The sequence below is a fragment of the Bos indicus x Bos taurus genome, chromosome 1 (assembly GCF_003369695.1).
Source record: "Bos indicus x Bos taurus breed Angus x Brahman F1 hybrid chromosome 1, Bos_hybrid_MaternalHap_v2.0, whole genome shotgun sequence".
In the NCBI taxonomy this organism is placed as follows: domain Eukaryota; kingdom Metazoa; phylum Chordata; class Mammalia; order Artiodactyla; family Bovidae; genus Bos; species Bos indicus x Bos taurus.
This window is the reverse complement of record NC_040076.1, coordinates 21966116-21987341: the sequence shown is the minus strand read 5'-3', so window position 1 is coordinate 21987341 and position 21226 is coordinate 21966116. Positions and strand designations below refer to the sequence as shown.

The 21226-nt window shown below is 37.6% G+C and overlaps 1 protein-coding gene across 3 annotated transcripts in view; it reads right to left on the bottom strand.

The window, feature by feature from the left end:
* Positions 1–2471: 2471 nt before the first annotated feature.
* Positions 2472–21226, bottom strand: part of NRIP1 (nuclear receptor interacting protein 1) — a 55338-nt gene continuing 36583 nt past the window's right edge. For 2 of the 3 annotated variants that reach the window (XM_027547726.1, XM_027547886.1), the window contains exon 2: positions 2472–10072. In XM_027547726.1, coding sequence (XP_027403527.1) covers positions 6247–9717 — 3471 coding nt within the window. In that variant the 5' untranslated portion in view covers positions 9718–10072 and the 3' untranslated portion in view covers positions 2472–6246. Of the gene's footprint in view, positions 10073–13211; positions 13386–21226 lie in introns of all 3 variants that reach the window. The other variant, XM_027547812.1, reaches the window with a different exon arrangement.

Sequence of the window (21226 nt, the reverse complement as noted above, 5' to 3'; positions counted from 1 at the left end):
GCTGCAGTCTACGGGGCTGCAGAGTCAGACACGCCTTAGCGACTGAACAACAAACTACCTTGTTGTAACTACTCTTTTTCCCAGTCCAGGGCAGGGGAGGCAGCTTTACATTTTTTGTGTGAGGAGAAATCACTTTTCATTGATTCATTGACTGAGCATACATTTACCGAGTAACTGCTTTATATTAGGATTTGAACACACTTCCCACTTCTTGCCTTTACACAAGCGGTCTGAAGAACACATTGCCTGGTGGAATCACGGAAGGTTCTTTGAAAAGGTAGGTTTTAAAGATAAATACAAGTTTACAAGACTAAGGATGGGGAGAAGAGGGCAAAGAGAGGAGGTATTTTAGGCAGAGAATGTCAAATGGTTTAAGGTGCTGATGCAAAGTAGGCAGATGTGCTCAAGAAATTGAATTCTTATTGAGAAGGTTTGAACACTGTAATGACTGGTGGTGATGGGAAGAGAGGTGCTTAATTGTGGGAGAATGAGTTCAAACTGTGAACATGCAGACAGGGTCAGAAGTCAAGGGGCACCCAACAAGATGCAGAAAGGCTCGAGGGCACATCCAATTGGGTGTCATGAGTCTTGGAAGAATTTGCAGGTTGCGGGAAGATTGGCTCCAATGACAGCCAGAGACAACCCTTCTAGTCCTGGGAGAAATCTGCAGTTTTCTAATTACAAGAAAAGTCATCTCACGGTTCTGAGGCTCCCCCTCACGGCACAGTGGTAAAGAATCTGCCTGCAATGCAGGAGACGTAAGAGATGTAGGTTTGATCCCTGGGTCTGGAAGATCCCCTGAAGTAGAAAATGGCAACCCATCCCACTATTCTTGCCTGGAAAATCCCATGGACAGAGGAGCCTGGTGGACTGTAGCCCATGTGGGCATGTAGTCCATGGAGTCACAAAGAGTTGGGCATGACTTAGCGACCTAACAACATCTCACTGTTTTATCCTTAAATGACGGTTTCGTATCAGTTAGCTAGGGAAAAACACAATCTCAGACAACATACCGACACTGAAGGTCTACTCCTGGGCCCCACTGGTGTTCAAAAACTACAGGCCATGAAACCCAAGCAATATTAGGCCACTTCCTTTTCCAGATGTGACCTCAGAGGTGAATGCAATATCAGCAAAAAGAGCCAAATGGATAGCCTAAAAGGATCATAAATTTTTCTTACAAGTTCAAAGCACTTACCTCAAGAAGTTTAGTAAAAACAAAGACTGGAAAACAGAAGGTTCTCTAGGTCTTTGTCAGTAAGAACGTAAAAAGCTGTTTAGAATGCCTGAGAAACCCTCTTCTGACTACAGTCTACTATTTTAAAATTTGACTGTTGTTCAAAAGGCTTATGTATTTACTTTTAGATGCTCAAATAAGGGCATCAGCACTTCTCCAGGACTAGTTGATGGGATTTGAATTTTATTTCCAATTATTCTGCTACCAACTAAAGAGTACATTAACTCTGGTTTTTTAGAGCAGGGGTCTTGAACTTACCTATGGAGATGGAATTTTTAGTATGCTGTAAACATTATTATGCCAACCAATTTGAGAAATCTAGTAGTGAATTAATGCTAAATGAGGTCAACAGATTTCCTCCACCAAGCATTAAAAGGTGCTAGTGTCAGATACTTCTTAAGCTTGATGGAATAAACGAAAAATGGCATGCTTAACATTTAAAACCTATTTTCTATTACCAAATGGGTCATTTGGTGACAGCAGTGGTAGGGAAAAAAGAAAAAGAACTTTTTCAAAATTATTTCTTTGTAAAGGAGAGTTCTACATTAAGAAGCTTGAAATAGAACTTGGCATAGTGTGGGTGATCATAATTTGATTAGATTATTAAAAGTCATTCGCACTAATTTATAGTCAGGAAGAATTACTAACTGGGGTGGTTTTTATTACATGATGTACTTATTATGCCTTTTCACTGTTTAAATCAATAAACAAAACATGGCTATGCATCTCTGGTTCTGATGACAGTGTCTGTACAGACAGCAGGGCATAACTTTTCAACATTTTAATTATGTAGACCGGTTATATGTATTTCCATTGCTTGGATATTATTTTAGACAATGTTTATAAACTTGTTAGGGAGGAGCTGCAAAATTTTCAGATTTTAATTTGAAATTTTAATAGGCCTATTTTAGTGTCAGAAAATACAGATTCATCTCTGGGAAAATTATTATTAATGTATTTGTAAAAGTAACTTCCCTCCCCCAAGGTCATCCATTCACAAGTATAGAGGTTTTTCCCCTTTTTCTAAATAAACTGATGTCTATTACTTACTATGCACATACATTGCTTATCACTCTCAACTCATTACCTATATACATATATTAACAGCATATAGTTATTTGATATATACATGTGTACATACACATATTCATTTTTGCAAAATGTTTGAAGACTTTTATTTAGAAAAAATTTAATGCCCATTGAAACTTGGATAAAAACCTAGTAACATCTTATCTTACAACAAGTTTGTATCAAATCAACTTTATTTTTGAATACTGTACAAGTTTTTCCCACTTTAAAAATCCATGATGACCATCCAGTTACACAAGAAACAGAACCAAGGGTGGGTAGGCTAGGCTGTGAGCCGATGGTCTTCCGAGCTATGCTTCCACTGCCCTGTCTCACATTAACTCTAAGACCATCTTCTTTTTTTTTTTTTCTTTATCTTTCCAAGAATGGCAAAGCATTCTTGAAGACTTGCTATTCTCATGACCAGAGACTTTTTATGTTTACGAAAAATCTGAAAATCAGAGAGAGCCCAAAAAGTAACAATCATTTCAAACCAGAGACCATGAATTTTTTCCTTCATTTATTCAAAGTCACTGCAGGAAGTAAACACTAAAGATTAAAAAACAAAACAAAAAAATTCACACTGCAGTATGTACAATTTCATGACATCACATGAAGAAATTAAATTTCTAATAAAAATGACAAATTATATTACTGAGCAGATTGCATCAAAATTGGTTGTGTAAACCCCAGAATTCATACCATGAATGGTAGTGTGCCTGTATTCCAGTATACTGGAACACTCCTGGTATATGTTTCCAACGGGATTAAAAAATTCATGAAAGTAGTTGTGTGAACTCTTTACTTTGAAAAGTGGTTGATTTGATTTAAAAAGTTTTAAGACCCTTGGATTCAAAGCATTCTTCCACAAAGCTTAAACCACAGAAGTCGTGTCCAGAAATGGAATACTGTTATGTTGGGATGAACATCTGATCTGACTTGTTAAGACATTTTACCAAATGCACAGATGCACAGGGTCCCCCATGCACTTTTCATGCAGCAGGTAATCACAACTTAAATAAAAGGCTTATTCTATACATTTGTCCAGACTTGCAACTGTATACATACATGCACAATTTTTAAACCTGTCCGATTATATTTACACTTGTACATGGAATATACAGAAACCAAAGAGATTAAAAGGCTTTTCTGTTGTATTAGAACAATACAAAATATGTATTTTTTCATTAAGGAAATCACTATTTACATCACCTTTAAAAACCAATTTTAACATCTTCATGTAACAAGTCAATATATATATATATACATATTATATATATATATATATATATAAAATATATACTCTCACCAGTTTACTCTTCTGTAAGATGCAGCAGAGAGCAAACAGGTAACGCTACCTTACTGATGTCAATGAGAGCTGTAGTACCCTTTCACAAGTGACTTTGTTGGGAAGAAATTGTCTAGATATCTAAAATAGTCCTTGAAAATGTGTGTATGTGCATCCTTGCATCTACATATGCATAAACGAAGTGCATTTAGGGATGTATGCCCTTTCTCGGCACTCTTCTTTAAGATCATACTAAACTCACATCGGGGACACGCTCTAGTATCAGAACAGCCTTCTCATGGTCAGGTTTATCTATACACGACATACCTTCATTTCTTTGCTGACAATATCCACCACCAAAAAACAACCAACCAACCAACCAAAGGAATGAAAAAAAAAAAAAAAAAAAAACAGTGTTGGCCCTTGATCTTCTTTTTCCTGACCTAAACTTCACTCCCTTGTAAAAGCCCATTTTCCCCTAACCAAGGGGGAACACTGGTAATTTTTCTAGCATACTTCTAAGGCTCTAGAACTTTCATAATGGCAGGAAAAAAAAATGACTTGTTTAAAAGCTTATATAGTGTAGACAGTAAGACTGTCACAGAATAAAGATGGGATGCAGATGAATATCTTCACTGGCCAGTGGAATTTTCATGACATAGCATAATATTCACTCCTATTATTTTTTAATATATTCAGTAACTATTTACAAATCATTCTGAGAAAAAATAATCATTTAGGGTTTTAGATCATATTAGGAAATAACGCCCATTTTTAATATAAAAATCTTAGAAACAACTTCAAGTAGAACAATTTCAAATGGATTTCCTTCTAATTAATAGTTGATTATATAACAGTTTTTTGGTAGGTCAGTTGCTACCTGGGTTCACAATTAAAACCAAATCTAACTGGTGAATGAACTGTGGATGCTAAAAAATGAACTGAAAAACATGGATGTGTTTCAAGACAGAAACCCCATGTGGTTCAATAATAAATTAAGTTCTTCTAAGAAAACATCAATGTTTACTTTTAATCACTATTTTAAAATAACAGATCTGATGGAGTGACTGTGTACAACTCTGCCGTGTATATGTGCCCTTTACTTTTTTGTTTAAGCAATCTGAGTTTAGTGCCTTTCTTGGGTGTGAAATATATATTTTCATCTTTGTCAGCACTGTTCTTAGGACAATGGTTTTCACAGAAGTTAAGGATGTATTCAGGAGGAGTTGCCAAACCATCCTGGAATCACCTGAGTTTGGTAAGTGGCCCTATTATTCCATCCCTAAGGCTAATTAAGTAGATGTTACTCATTAGAACACACAAGTAATCACATATTTTTCCTGAGATGTTGAGCCAGATATGAAAGTTGTCCCCTCCACCCAATTTTTTTTTTTGTCATAAAAAGGATTCGGAACCCGATTTCCAAAGACATAACAGTAATAATATGAAGTACAATATTGCAAATTTTGAGTTGACGTGTGACTATATTGGGGAAAATATAGGCATCAAATAGTTTGTTTACAATCCTGTTTTCTGAGAAAAGTCATAAGCAGTGGTTTCAATTTTCAAAATCCAAATTTCAGTGTGCAGAAGAAACACCTAGGGAGTGTATTAAGATGCAGAAGGAAGACTCCCAGGTCCACTCAGTAGAGAATTCTTGTTCGGTAGGTCGGAGCTGCTGCCTGGGAATCTGCATTTTAAATCAAGTGCTCTGGATGGTGCTAACGCAGGTGGTCTGAGTCCAGCTTTAAGAAACCCTGGTCGTCAGACTCACAGGTACCACAGAAATGGTGAGAAGTGGCTTTTATAAGACATGGTGAAAACTGTCCAAAGAAAAGCCATTTTGCTTGTTAAAAACAACTTATTTCAGTTATTTAGGAAACCATCTGAAGATAAATGTTAACCTTCCTAATTCTGTAAAAGGACGAATATTAATTTAGTAAAGTAGTTAAAATACAAAAATGGAAATCTGCCTTTTTTTAAGATCTATCAAACTTCCACCAATTGTAATCAATTTTTACCAAGTAGTACAAGGTTTAAAGAAATACACAATATTGAAAAGGATTGGGGAAGGGAAGACACATTGAGGAATCACAAAACCCCTTTCAAGAGTCAAAAATAATTTTCTTTTTAGCAAAAGTGAAAAATGTAAGCATATATTTTTCTAATTTGTTTTGGAATTGAATGAGAAATGAAACAGCACTAGGTTTTTTAATTCAATAATTACCCTTTAAAGAGTTATTATTTAATACTGTGGACTTTAAAAAACGTGTTATGTAGGTTGCTTCTGAAAAGCAAAATCAAGTACACTAATAAAGGCAGCAATGCATTAATCTGCTGGATGGAGATTTATATTTTAATTTATGCCTATTATCTGTGATTAAAAAAAGAATTATCATTCATGGGCTACTCACAGTTGTTGTCTGATGCATACAGAAGGTGTCAACCAACCAATTGCTAGTTCAGCAGCTTCCTCATGACATTTAACATGAAGCAAAAAGTAGTCTGCATATTTAAACATCACCATTAACCAATACTTTTCAAAATGAAAAAGTTTCAATTATACCATGCTTTTCTCAAATCATGCGCTTATTTATACAGATCTCAAGTTCATTAGTTTTAAAAAGATCCAAAGTTGGATGGCAGGTCCATTTTATTCTGATTCCTTTTTTATTGTTAGCATGTTTCCCAGAAGTCCATAAACTTCTCCGTTTGCGCTGTGTGGGCGAGAAGCATTATTTCCCATATGGCTATTATAAGTGCTCCTTAAATTAAAGAAAGAAGCTTTAGTTTCTGCAGGAGGAAGTAACTCTTCTTTGATTGTAACCTGTGAGATACTTTCAGCAGATGAAGGCTCCCTCCACATGTCCCTGTCCTGTGTTTCTCGACTGGTAACAGAACTGCCTCCTTTCTGGAGCATGTAATAGAGTATTGGGTTAGTTTTGGTCAGTCTCGGAGAGTCTTTCTCATACTCATTCTTGTCCACATCTGTGATAACCCACTTAATGGGTCCCTTCTCACTGGGCATGGAACACCCATTCACAAGCCCAGCTTCTGGTCTAGACCCTGTGCAGCCCAAGTGCTCAGGGAAAGGAGGACTCCGGGGGGCCTTTCCGACACCTGGGTATGGAAATGTCCTGCTGACCATGCAACTGCCGGGCTGAGTGGCACCGCACATCAGTCCGTTTAGAGAAGCAATGCTGAATTCAGGCTTGCTGTTGGTCACACTGTTTCTGTGTCCTTTCTTTTTACTGTCAGCCACAGAGTTACTCCTGTGCTGAGACAAATCTCTCACACAGTTTTCTGAGAGAAGCAGCTGTTTCAGGACATTGAAGCTTTTGCTCTCTCTGGTCCAATTCCTGGGTTCACTTTCGCTGGCTGAACCATGACTGGCAGGATGCTTAAACTCAAGATCACTTCTGCTAAGTTTCAGCTCTTGCTGGTTAAGCAAGGACCCGTACAGCACCTCCGGAGCACTGTGACTGTTTGCAGCATCGACTATGTTATTTTTCATCTTTTTAAAGGGGTTTTCTAACGGCTCGGTGTAAAGCTTCCTTTTCTTAGGGACCATGCAAAGGTTCTTCGATTCTACAAGTGTCAGTTCACTATTTCTGTGACTGCTGTCCAGCTCATCAGCCAGGTGACTGTCCTGATTTTGTCTCAGCAATCGACTCAGCAGACCATTCTTTGAGAAAGAAAAATCCTGAGGTGAGCCAGGCTCTGGTTTCAAGTCCTCGGATGTTGGTAAGGCAGGTGCACTTCTCTGCATGGGAGGGGCCATCCCTAAGAAGGGGGCTCCCGGAGCCTCATGGCTCAAGTGCGTGCCCGTGGCATGCGGATGCAAGTCATCACAAGGCTCAGATTTTATTTTCACCATCAATATTTGTTCACTTAAAGCTCTATCTGTATGTTCCTGAGTGCTCTCATCTCTTAAGGGCATCTTCTCTTTCTTTTCAGTCTTCCCTTTGTTGGGATTTCCCAGCAGTAACTGGAGGACGGTGCGCCTTTCAAGCAGATTTTCTATTTCAGACCCAGAAAGTCCTGGTTCAGGACCTATTGTGTGACTGCCGAATGCTTTCTTCTCTTCAACTGCACTTGTTTTATTGGCTAGCAGAGGGCTATTCAGTCTATCAATCATACCTGGAGGTTTATCTGTGTTTACACTCAGCAGCTGTTTACTGGGTCTCTGCTCTTCCCCTGACACGGAAGACTGCATTCCACATTGCGCTAAATTTTGTAACAGTTTACTGGCACTGAACGTGGCCGAGTTTTGTGCACCTTCATTGTGGATGGCTTTCTCCCCCTGCGATTCTTTGCTTTTTGTAAGGTCCATCAGGTGGTTCGAGGCGGTATTCGCTGGCTTTTCAGGCTGGGGACCACAGGCATATGGTGGGGAATTCCATTTGATGACCAGAGAGTGTTGGGAAAGGTTGATGGGAGAGTCGGCTTTGGTGGATGCAAGCAATGGAGGAGTGCTCACGGGAGTAGTCCTGTTGGTGCTGGGGCTTTCTATTACAGACGTCCGGGTGTAATTCTGTGTGCTGAACTTTGTCTCATCGCTGTGTGCTTCCTGAGGGCTGCCGTTTCTTTCCATGTTTTCTTCATTCTTATGGCCAAGCAGCAACTGAAGAAGGGTTACTTTCTGGTGCGAATTTAGCTTAGAATTCTTTGAGGTATCTTGATCTTCTTTGACGTCAACTTCGGGGACTTTTGGATCCCAAGTGTTTAGCAAGGACTGAGTTAAGTTATCCAGAGAAACAGGCTGGTCGGGTTCGGGTTTTTCTATCCGGTGTTTGCAAGACAAGTCTATGGGAACACAGTTGGAGTAAGAACTTTCATCGCCACTGCTCTCATCGGTGAAACTAGGATTGGGATCTGAGTAGTCATCAATAGTCGTAGGTGTGCTGCTCTCCTCAAAAATGCTTCCTCTCTCACTGTGACTGTGTCCGTTCATCGGCTTAGGTATGGTCTGGCTTTTAAGAAGATGTAAAAGCAAACTGTTATTAGCAGCCTGTTTTATATTGTTTCTTTCCAGGGAGTTCTTATAGCCTGCATTTTTGGGGGAAGAAGGGACAATACCCACTGGATTCTGAAATGCTGTACTTTTGCTAGCCATTAGTTTGTTTGATGATGTTCTTGCCTGACCATTAAGATGGCCTGATATGCCTTTTGAGAGCTGGAAACTGCCCATGTCCTTCTGGCCATTTTCTTGTAATCTGGCCATGGCAGCAAGTCTTTCGCTTGCTGCCTGATTTGCATTTTGTGTCTTTAAAGCATGTTCTCGAGAATACTGCTGTAAATGGGCTTCACTGGAGAGAAGTAGTGCTAGTTGGCTACAGGCAACACTGGGTTTGGGTGAAGTGGCAGGACTAGCCCTTTTCTCCACCATGCTTGCGACAGCCTGTAATCTTGCAGCACATGACAAGGGTTCGCTCACGACCTTTGTTCCGCTCTGCCCAACGTGATGAGGTGACTCTATGAACCTGTCTCTGATAAGGGTTTTCGTGACATCAGGGATGTTGGTATCGGGCTTTTGATCTTTAGCCTTGCTTTTCTTCAACAGAGTTTTTAAGTGACTTGATGCAACCCCATAGCACCTTAAATCTTTCTCCACTTTTAAAGAATTATGACTCAGGGCGTATCCTTGCTCCTTGAGGCTCTGCCTGATTTGTTGTGACAGGGCAACAGTCTGCAGCCTAGAGCTGAAAGACTGAAGCAGAGAGGCCAGTACCTTGCTGTCCTGTTTGCCTTTAGGCGCACTGTCAGCCATGCCAGCCAGCAGAGCCTCCTTCTTTACGTTTAAATTTACGATGGAATCAGACAGCCTCTTCCGCTTTGCTGCGTTCCAGTCCTCAGAAGACTGCAAGAGTCTGGCTTTTTTGAGGTGCAGCATGCCAGATCCCTGATACGTGTGTGTGCTGAGAACTGGACCATTACGCTGACAGGTGGGAAACGCGCTACCAGAAATGTTAAAGTTCTGATCGTCTTCATTACGCCCGGCAGACGCTTTGTCGACGGCAGTACCTGACCCCTCTGCTGCCTGATGCATTAGTAATCCTTCTAGGTAAGTTAGAACAATAGAATCCTGGTGCACATCAGAGCCCAGCTCTTCTCCATGAGTCATGTTCAATAGAAGTGTTCACGAGGGCTTGGTTTCTATTCACTTTGAGGAATGGTTTTCTGCAGGGGAGTGAGATCTAACTTTAGTGAGTGACTGTTGGTTTATCACCTTCCACAGTAATTAGACAGAGGTATACGGTTCCATTCTGACCAGGATTACTGCTGGCTGGCAATGATGAGACAAAAGATAGGCAGGCTATGACGCAGTCTGACCTCAGAGCTGGGAACTCCCAAATAAGAAACAGCAGCAGAATTCCTCTACACACAGAGCTGAGGTGGCAAGCAGACAAAATCCTCAGTGAATATATTGCTTTTCCTTCTTCATCTTCTGTTCCCCAGTAAATGCAAATATCAGTGTTCTAAAAAATAAATAGAAAATAGTTAAGAAGATGAATTAGAATTATGCTATGATACCTATAGGCAAAAAAATACAGCACTTGTAAGTGTCTATGTGTGTGTGTGTGTGTGTATATATATATATATATATACACACATATATACAATATACATATGTATGCATTACAGAGCTTCCTTATTAATTTATTATCATTCCTATTAAATTGGAAATCTCTACTGGAAATCCTATGGATTAATCCATATTGTTAAAAATATCTAATCAGTTAGAGAAAATACTTTAATGTTCTGTAACTGTCTTACAAAGCCCACCAAGTTTTTGAATTTTCATTAACACTTTTCTGCAGTGGTATGAATGGCAAGTTTCTTCTACAGCACCACAGCTCTATGAGGGGCTGGAATGAGCTTCCTTTCATTACTAGGAGCTTTGGAAGGAACAAGAGAAGTGTGAAAAAAGGAAAAGAGATCCTTGTGATGTGGACTCATCAAATGAGTTTGATGTGGGGTTGAGCATCAAAAGAATTGGCGCTTTTGAACTGTGGTATTGCAGAAGACTCTTGAGAGTCTCTTGGACTGCAAGGAGATCCAACCAGTCCATCCTAAAGGAGATCAGTCTTGGGTGTTCATTGGAAGAACTGATGCTGAAGCTGAATACTTCCAGTACTCTGGCCACCTGATGTGACTCATTGGAAAAGACCCTGATGCTGGGAAATATTGAAGGCAGGAGGAGAAGGAGAGGACAGAAGATGAGATGGTTGGATGGCATCACTGACTCAATGGACATGAGTTTGAGTAAACTCCGGGAGTTGGTGATGGACAGGGAGGCCTGGCGTGCTGTGGTCCATGGGGTCACAGACAGCCAGACACGACTGAGCGACTGAATTGAACTCAATTAGGGTACTTGCAACATTTTTAGCTTAGAAAATATGATTGTGTGCTCAGTCCTGTCTTACTCTTTGCAAGCCCATGGACTGTATAGCCTGTCAGGCTCTTCTGTCCATGGAATGTTCCAGGCCAGAATACGGGAGTGGGTTGTCATTTCCTACTCCAGGGGATCTTCCTGACCCAGGGATCAAATCCACGTCTCTTGCATTGGTAAGTGGATTCTTTACCACTGAGCCACCCTGAAAGCCTTGTAACACATAAAAGACTATGTGTATACACTTTACCCTGTAGAAAATTGGACAGGAAACAAATTTAGGATAGAACTGAAGAGGAATAATTGCTTCTGGAAAACTCTAAGTGGTTACTTTTCATTAATTTCTTTGAAAAGAAAATTCTATAAACAGCACCGATCACATGAAGCAAGCAAGATCAAGAACTTTTCATAGAAACCTGTATTTTCAACATTTTAAGGTTAAAATAATTTGATTTAAAGCTAGTATTAACCTGGCATTTTCTTTTTGTGGAAAGGTAAGCACATTATTTTCGAATCACCAACATATGGCTGGCTTGCTTGATTTTATACATGTTACTTAACACTGCCAGGTGCTGCGCTCTACCTGAGTATAGTCAACTACAAATAACTCAGCGTCAACACACATTTAAAAATTAGGTTTCTTTGGAGATTTACAAGCAACATATTTAGCAACTAGAATATTTTATAAAATGCTGTGATTCATTGCCTTGTCAGTGAACCTAATGGTTTATTTTTAACTTCAATAGCGATTTTATTAGAGCTTGTATACATGTCGTTTTTAAAATAGTCAACACTCTCTTCATAAACAAAATAAGGAAGAAACTTGACTTTGTATGGCAAATACTTAAGTGATTTCTGTGGAAAGGGAACAGAATCATCCAAAACATCTGGTTTATGGAAGGTAATAAGGACCAAACAAAGGGGGAGTAAAAGTACTGAGGGGCAGAAGAAAACAGGAAAAAACAAAAACAAAAACAAATGAAGGATTCACAAATTTTGCAACTCTCAAAAGCTTTAGAAGGAAAAATTTAGTTTAGAAACTAACATATTAATATATTAATACCTTCTTTAAGCATTAGGTTGGTAGCAATGACAGGCAAAATGAAGATTTCTTTAAGGAACACATATTTATATATGTGAATGGGGTAAAATAAAAAAACTACCCATTGATGAATTAGAAGCTGGATGAAGAACATCTGTTTTAACTTAGTTGCCATCTGTATAGTGTGATTCCATTAAATTTTTAGAAAAATATTTTCTGGTTTTAACAAAAAAATTAGTGTAACACTTACTATGCCAAGAAATGACTTAATTTTGATTTTAGAACTATCATTCTAAATCAAAATCAGCTCTTTATACAAATTCATTTAACCTTCAGTATACCAAGAATAATAGTCATCACCGTTTACTGTCTGGGTCCAATGAACATTTAATTACTATTTAAGTCAGTTTGTGAATAATTTACAGGACAATGAAAAACAACTTCACTAGAATTTTTCATGAGAATTTACAGAGAGCAAATCCAATTCTTAATATCTGTATTTTCCTGGTTTTGAAGGACAACATATCTGAAATGGGCAAGGCAGTTTGGAACTGATAGCTTAACTACTGTCACGCATGAACCTGTAAGTACCTTGTAAATACCGATTCTAGATTTCAAAAACATGTCTAAAAGGTTCTAGACTTCTTTTTGTATTTGTATCAATATAATTCACAATGTGTTAACTTTGGAAACTTTGACAACTCAAAAGTATGCTGAGGACAGGAGGACAGATATCTTCCTTGTTACAGAATTGGAAAATATTTTTTATTTTCAGATTTATTAATACCAATTATATCATTTCCATGTCATTTATTTTCTTCCAATTTCTTTTATTACACATCAGCCTTGTGTACTTGTCAACTTCTGAACTGTTTCAAAATATGTGGGTGTGTCAGCACCATAAAAGCAAGCCAGGGCAGGTGAGGTTCCTGTCACAAAATACTGAGTGATGAAGTCCTTGCTATTAAGCAACTAACTTAATACTGTAGGAGGAAAATACTGTATTTCCTTTTTGCTTTAGAACTATACTGTTATAGCGACTAGGTGAAGTGTTGGATATGTTAACTAATCTTACTTTGGTAATCATGTGCATAGCAAATCACATTATACCCCTTATAAAGTGTGATATATCAATTATATATTAAGCTGGGGGAGAAAAGAACTATACTGTTCACTCACTGACCCTTAGGTTTGAGAAAATTCATCTAGGATGCTGTCATCTGAAGACAGTGGTTGGAGATGTTGCTTATACACTCAATGTCACCATCATCAGTTGTGTCTGGAATGTTACTATCAGTCTCTGCATTCATCCACTAATTCATCTAATTGAAGCATCTTCGTAGGCCAACTTTCTTCTCTTTAACATTGGGGACAGAAAATAGAAAATACTGAATTCTCTACTATATTTGCTAAAAATTCAAAACAAAAAAAAAAACAAAGATAGTCTCCAGACATTTTCTTTTTACATTCTTGTAAGATAATACAGTATTAATGGGCTATGCTATTAAAAAGTTGAAGATAATACAATAAAGATGACATTTCACTACTGCATTATCCTTTTAGGCACTTTCACTAAGTTCCTTTGGCTTATTATTTTAGTCTTTATATCCCACAGTTGGAAACAAATGATGAATTAATTTCCATAATCATAAAAGGTCAAAATGATGAAAGATGCATAGGAAAAAAACAATCATTAAGATTCCTTAGTATATGTTCGATTTATAAAAAGTTCTGATGAAAAGTGAAAGTTAAGTCACTTAGTTGTGTCGCGACTCTTTGCGGCCCCATGGACTGTAGCCCACCAGGCTCCTCCATCCATGGGATTCTCCAGGCAAGAATACTGGAGTGGGTTGCTATTGCCTTCTCCAGGGGATCTTCCCGACCTATGGATTGAACCCATGTCTCCCGCATTGCAGGCAGACGCTTTAACCTCTGAGCCACCAGGGAAGCCACATCAAAAGTTCTGATAGACACATGTTAATAGCAAGATACAATGTTTTTTCCTATTAAAAAACACATTCAGTGAAACTTTAAAAAAGAATAAAAGTCATGTAAAACAATCCTTCCCACCAAACAACTTCAAACTAAAACTGGGTCCAAAGAACCCTGATAGTATACCAAGGATTAATACATTTCAAGATAATTTAATAAAATTCATGTATAACCATTTACAGTATTAAAATTATAAATGAAATCTTTCTCTTATTAATTTAAAATTGTTTATAACCATAAAAAATCTCTTAAAAATTGAGATTTTACTCAATGTTCACTAGCATACAGTAAAACAATTATTGTCGTGGCAGGACATAATTAAAAAATAATAATAAAACCAAACTAAACCATAAAAGAATTCCATGGAATCTTGGCCCTATGCATAGATAAATTTTTGTTTAGAGTTTTAATAGACAAAAGACAGTTGTAAATAATATGCACAGTAACAATTCCCAACTAGGTGTACTATTGATTCTCTGAAATAAAATATTTCCACTGAAGCACCGGTTTACATTTTCCATTTGAAAATTAAGCAAAGGGAAAGTTCACTGAATTTTTAAACACTTTTAAAAATGGTAAAATCCAAGTAAAAAGATTTTATTTTTATAAATGAAGAATAGTCTTTCTCTAGCTGTTTTTAAGGAAGGGATTCAGTATCTCATTTGCAATCAAATTCTCCATTAAAAACACATTTCAACGATTAACACCTATGAAGTCACTTCGTATCTATTTAAATGATATCTAATGAATACCTCATGACTTCCAACTGTTTTCATGAAATCTCCTCCAATTTCTTCTGCATTATCAAGTGACACCTCTTTGAGTATTGAATTTAAAGGTATTTCTGCAATGCCACTTTAATGAGCACTTGGATTCTTGGCTCAGGTTCCTGGAAATGCAGAAGGAATTGAAAGGCTACTCCTATTGGGTAATATTACCTAAATTTCACTGTAGATGATTTTGGCGATGAAATTTATACAAAAGGAAAGACAAACAGTAAGATGTTTCAGTAAGCATTAGAAGAAAAATATGTAAGTATTAAGACAATTGCAAAGCCCTAATTATTGAAACTTTTTATTTAAACAATAAAAAATCCAGGTAAATGATTCAGAGAACTCTTGGTGTTCTCCAAGGTCAGACTTTGAAAGAAAGTTTTAACAGTTGAACAGGGGGAAAAAAAAAAACAAAACACAAGAAAAGCTTATCAAGAAGTTGTAACTCCAAACATTTTATGCAAATAGATGACATTAGCTTTATAAACCAAGGGTCAATGAAAAGATCAGTTCAGTTCAGTTGCTCAGTCCGAATCTTTGGGACCCATGAATCACAGCACGCCAGGCCTCCCTGTCCATCACCAACTCCCAGAGTTCACTCAAACTCATGTCCCATCGAGTCAGTGATGCCATCCAGCCATCTCATCCTCTGTCATCCCATTCTCCTCCTGCCCCCAATCCCTCCCAGCATCAGAGTCTTTTCCAATGAGTCAACTCTTTGCATGAGGTGGCCAAAGTACTGGAGTTTGAGCTTTAGCTTCAGTCCTTCCAATGAACACCCAGGACTGATCTCCTTTAGGATGGACTGGTTGGATCTCCTTGCAGTCCAAGGGACTCTCAAGAGTCTTCTCCAACACCACAGTTCAAAAGCATCAATTCTTTGGCGCTCAGCTTTCTTCACAGTCCAACTCTCACATCCATACATGACCACTGGAAAAACCATAGCCTTGACTAGAAGGACCTTTGTTGGCAAAGTAATGTCTCTGCTTTTGAATATGCTATCTAGGTTGGTCATAACTTTCCTTCCAAGGAGGAAGCATCTTTTAATTTCATGGCTTCAGTCACCATCTGCAGTGATTTTGGAGCCCCAAAAAATAAAGTCTGCCACGGTTTCCACTGTTTCTCCATCTATTTGCCATGAAGTTATGAGACCAGATGCCATGATCTTCGTTTTCTGAATGTTGAGCTTTAAGCCAACTTTTTCACTCTCCTCTTTAGCGTATATAAAATCCAACACTTAGTATCACAGAACAAGAAAAAAAGGTACAATTTCAAATAACGGTCCTGGGATGTCACTGAAAGGTGAAAACTACAGTGTATCTTCCGTCATAAATTAAAAGCTTTTGGGAAAAAATTTAAAAAATAAAATAAATGCTCAATTATTGCCATTTTATAGCTGGGAATAATAATGGGCACAGTAAAGGTGGAGCCTGGAATTTTACTTATCAGAATATACTTATAATTTCTTGAAAAATAAATAAAAACTACTGTATATATTTAAATTGCAAGATAATTTTTCTTGTAGTAGTATCTATTGAAAGATGGCTGTGTGATTGTTCAATTTGATGGGTGCCAAGAAAATCAACTTACCTAAACACATTTTGCTCAACTGAGGGCCTCAACATTTAAAATTAGACCACAAGAGCTTCTTGCCCTTTCCCAGGGGTTCTCGTTTCAGATGTAAATACTCTTCAGAGATCCGAAACAGAAGCGACGGACACTCATGAGTAAAACAGCTGCCCAGATTGCTCTCCACTGCAACCTGAGGGACTTACATATTTTGCCCAAGGCCAAATCTGCTCATACCTTCCAGGTCTATCAGCTTTAACTTGCTGTCAGCTGCTTCCATAGGAGTGCAATAGTGTCACTCACATTCCCTACTAGGAGACTCACTAGGAGACTCTAGTGCTTGACTGACACAAGTGTTCAACAGAAGGACATACGAATCTGAGGACCTCTTCAATTCTAAAATTCTATTTCTATGACTCAAAGTAATTTATCAAATTACAGTTGATAAAAATGACAAGCATTTTAACTAGAAAGATGATATGCTGTCATAAAAGTTGTAGAAACAGCCCTGTCCAATATGTTTTATAGTCTTTTTAGTGAATTTCAGGGGAAGGAAATGCTTCTGAAATAGCCATACACCCTACCCATTCAATCCTCCAGTTATTTATCTTCACTACTTTCTTTACTGGGGAAAAGAATTTCAAACAGATGTTTATTTAAAAACTAAACATGAGCTTATATTCAAACTGGAGCTTGTGCTTATCTCCTAAAGACTATATACTGAATAAAATACAATAGTGAAGATTTAAGACCCTTGATGACATAGATAAGTGCATGCGAGAGGTAAAATAATTGTCCTGGCAACAGAAACAAGTATCTCCTGTAAATGATACAGCAAAATAAAGAACAGTTTCTCTGTTCTGAATTATTCTCAGAAGGCTTATGCTACAAACTGCATTCAATAAATCCACTATTCATTTTATTTGTCTCTCTAGTTTATAGAAAAATGAAATTTACAATCAAAATTAAGAGTATCAAGTTAGAGATTTTAAGTTAAAAAAGTTCATAGAATCACAGGAGCTAGAGAAAGAGCTTAGACAATTTCTGTTCCAAAATGAAACACCCTCATGGATGCTGTGCTGCATTATCTTGCAAACATGGAAACTAGAATATTTTTAAAGAAAATTAATTCTAACTCTAGGTTTTTAAAAATCCAGGAGGATAATTATGATAAAGAGTACCTGTGATATTTATTTAGAATTAATATTAATAATGTCTGTCCACTGTCTTCAGTTAAACAATAGTTTTTCTGAAGAAACATAATTATTAAGAAATTATTTGGTGGTACATAAGTGTAGGAAAAAAACGTTTAAATGTAAAACTAACAGGGTAACTGCTGTTGCTGCTAATCTTTTCCAATTGCTCTTCAAAGTAATGGGTGCTTTCTATCAGATTTGAAAAGCCTAATAATTTATAATCTCTATCCAAATATGAAATATAATGGAAAATGGTGCTTTCTTTTCCTGAAATTGTTTATAGTGTGTATACACACACACACACATATATATATACATCCTTTGAGACTGGAGCATGAATCCTATTAAACTCAACTATACTCTCCCCATTCCTAAAATAGATTTGACATACAGACATAAGCACAAGGTCAAGGTCATAGATCAGTAAGAAAGATTACCAACAGAACTGATGTAACAGCTGGCATTTGATCAAAGCTCCTGGGGTTTTTAGTATACTGAGGAGACACTCTGCCTTTACTCACAGGGTACACTCTGTTTTAAAAATGTTCCCAATCTTTGAAGACAAGATCTTTATGCACTTTTTGTTACAAAGTATGTTCTGTTAAAAACTGTTGTATTGGATACGGAATAAAAAAAAGAACTAGTGTATGTATGTTTCAGAATCATGAGTTTTTAGGTGTATGTATATTTATGCTTAAATATTTATGTAGTCATGTTATAACTGATCCCTGCCACATGACAAATTTGAAATTACTTTAACTTACAGGTTCCTGAATCCACCGTGCTCCCCTAGGCCTCCAAGCCTTTGTACCAGCTAAAATGGAAACTGTCTGTTGCTCAACATCTTGGGTCGCTTCTTCTCAAATACAGATTTAACTAATAAAAATTGGTTCAACTAGAAAAAGTTTACAATGTATCCATTGTCTTCCATGATAATTTCCAAATTATCCGTATAATCTTTGGTTAACAACAGCAGCAACAAAAATGATTCTTAATGGAGTATATTAATAGTGTGATTAATAAAAACATGCCTTTTGTTTCAGCTGTTCAAGCAAAAAACTTAATTTATCTTAAATTACATTTATGAAACCAAGAGTTATGTGATGAATGTTCTTACTGAACCATTCTGATCAAGAAATTATTTTTAAGAATGCATAAAATGCATTCTTAATGTTGGGGTAAATTTATAATAGAAGTGCTTTTCTTGTTAAATTAAGTATCATCTGCTGTAGCTTTATATAATTTGAAAATTATGATACATGAATATATAAATGTTCTCAGTTATCAGTTTTTCATTTTGCAAAATTGTTTTTGAGAATAAGTAGATTTGAATGAAAATACCAGAATTGTACTATCCTAGAAGATCTGCTAGTTTCTTGATAACAAAGAAAAAAGGACAAAAATATTTATCAAATTAAATACCACTGCAAATGGAACTTCCTTTATCAGGCTGAAGCAGACCATGAGTTTATCAAAATTACCAGTAATGGGCACCAATTTGTACAACAAACTTTGATAACAAAATCTGTTGACATATTTTCTATTTTAAAAGAAAACAGAATTCCTTGTAAAATATACTAAAGTCTATTTAGAGGAATCACTCATCAATTAATAAATATGTCTTGGGTCAAAGTGTTGCCCTGCTGGGTGAACTTTGATTTTCCAGAAACAGTATAAACATCACAATATCCCACTTGCCCATAATGGCTCCAAACACAAAGTTTTCTGGATTAAGGGTTTTAGTCTGTGGCAGAGAGCTATCACTACAGACACAATCCACAGACAGAAAGACACAGTGATGATGTATATGGGAAGGGAAAAAGTCAATGAACCTAACAGGTTTCTGCCCGAGGGGATTAATAAGCAAAACAACAAGAATATGCACAATGTACCTGGAGAATTTCCATGTCTTTAAATATTAACAGGTAACATTAAAATAGGGTTTTTCAACTAAGTAGATGCAACTACTGGCATGCTGTTGGTGTGCTATTTACTTTCAAAGGTTTCATTCTGAATGTGAAACCGTCACCCATGCCTTTCCACAATGACTCTTTTGCTCATCGGTACACATAAGGACGCAACTTAGCAACTAAACAACACACAAGCAAATGTCTGAAGTCATGTCTGAAGTCAGGCACTACTGAAGTCAAACTGCCAGTAACTGCCAGTCTGAGACCCAGCTTTGCTGGTGCCAAGGTCTGGGGCATGCTCAGTCCATGAGCCGGGCAGTTGGTATAGCCTCAGCCATGGCACCTGACACTCAGCTAGAGACTGGGGTGCAGGCAGTGAGGAGGCTTTACAAGAGGCTCCTACGAGTTGGAGAAGAAACAGGGAGAATAGTCTAGGTCTGTGCCTTCCTAACTTCATTTATTGGACTAAAAATATTTCAGATCATTACCTTTTAAGGTAATTAAGAGCATTAGAAACAACTGCTACTATGAGCATTATTTAATAAAACTGAAACATTTTAACACTGAAAAATGAACTACTTTAGCTTTGTGAGGATTTCTATTATATACCTCATTTTTCTTACTTTCTGTCTTTTCATTTTGGTGGAGACAGGATGGTGACATGTGCACTGGCACATACAGATACCATCCTGACACTTCTGTTTAGTAGTTTGTTCAATGCCAATATCAATTACTTACATTCTTATATCAATATTTCCTCTATTTATATTTTATTTTACTGTTCTGATATGGATCATGCTTTCAACTGTAGAACTTATGTAAAATGAATAATTTGTTTTGTTGTAGTTAAATTATTGTTATTACACGTGTGTGCGTGCGTCCTCAGTCATAGTCAACTCTTTGTGATCCCATGGACTGCAGTCTGCTGGGCTCCTCTGTCCACAGTTTTCCAGGCAAGAATAATGGAGTGGGTTGCCATTTCCTACTGCAGGGGATATTCCAGACCCAGGGATCAAACCTGCATCTCTTGCATCTCCTGCACTGGCAGGCGGATTCTTTACCACTACACCAGCCGGGAAGACCTGTCATTACACATGAGACATAACAGTGGGAAAAATAAGAAAGAAAAGAACCTTTTGCTCAGAATCCTTTCCTCTTTTCACTCACACAATTCCTGCCATCATCAACATTTGATGATAAAATATATCGTGATTAAAAATGTATCATAGAATGATGTTCCAGTGGCTCACAATCAAGCTGAAAGAATCAGGTATCTTTTCTATTCTCTAAGTCTCACCTGAGGCCGCACCCTCTTCCTCCTTGGGCAACCTTCCCTAAACTACATAGGCTGAAGCACATTTCTCATCTCTGGGACTTCACAGACTCAGTAGATCTTTCAATCATCTCATTACAAAACTATTTTGTGTTGTTTATGCATGGCCTTCAGCTGGAATGTAAACTTCTTCTAGACAAGGATTACACTTTTGTCGTCTTACATCCTAGCACCTGGCAGAGACAGCACTCCGAGCAGAACACGCAAGTCAAACTCCTAAAGCCTCAGACTATAAAATGGAGGGTGGGCTGTCATAATTGAAACGTACTTAGTACTCTTGCCTGGAAAATCCCATGGACGGAGGAGCCTGGAAGACTGCAGTCCATGGGGTCGCGGAGAGTCGGACACGACTGAGCGACTTCACTTTCACTTTTCACTTTCACGCATTGGAGAAGGAAATGGCAACCCACTCCAGTGTTCTTGCC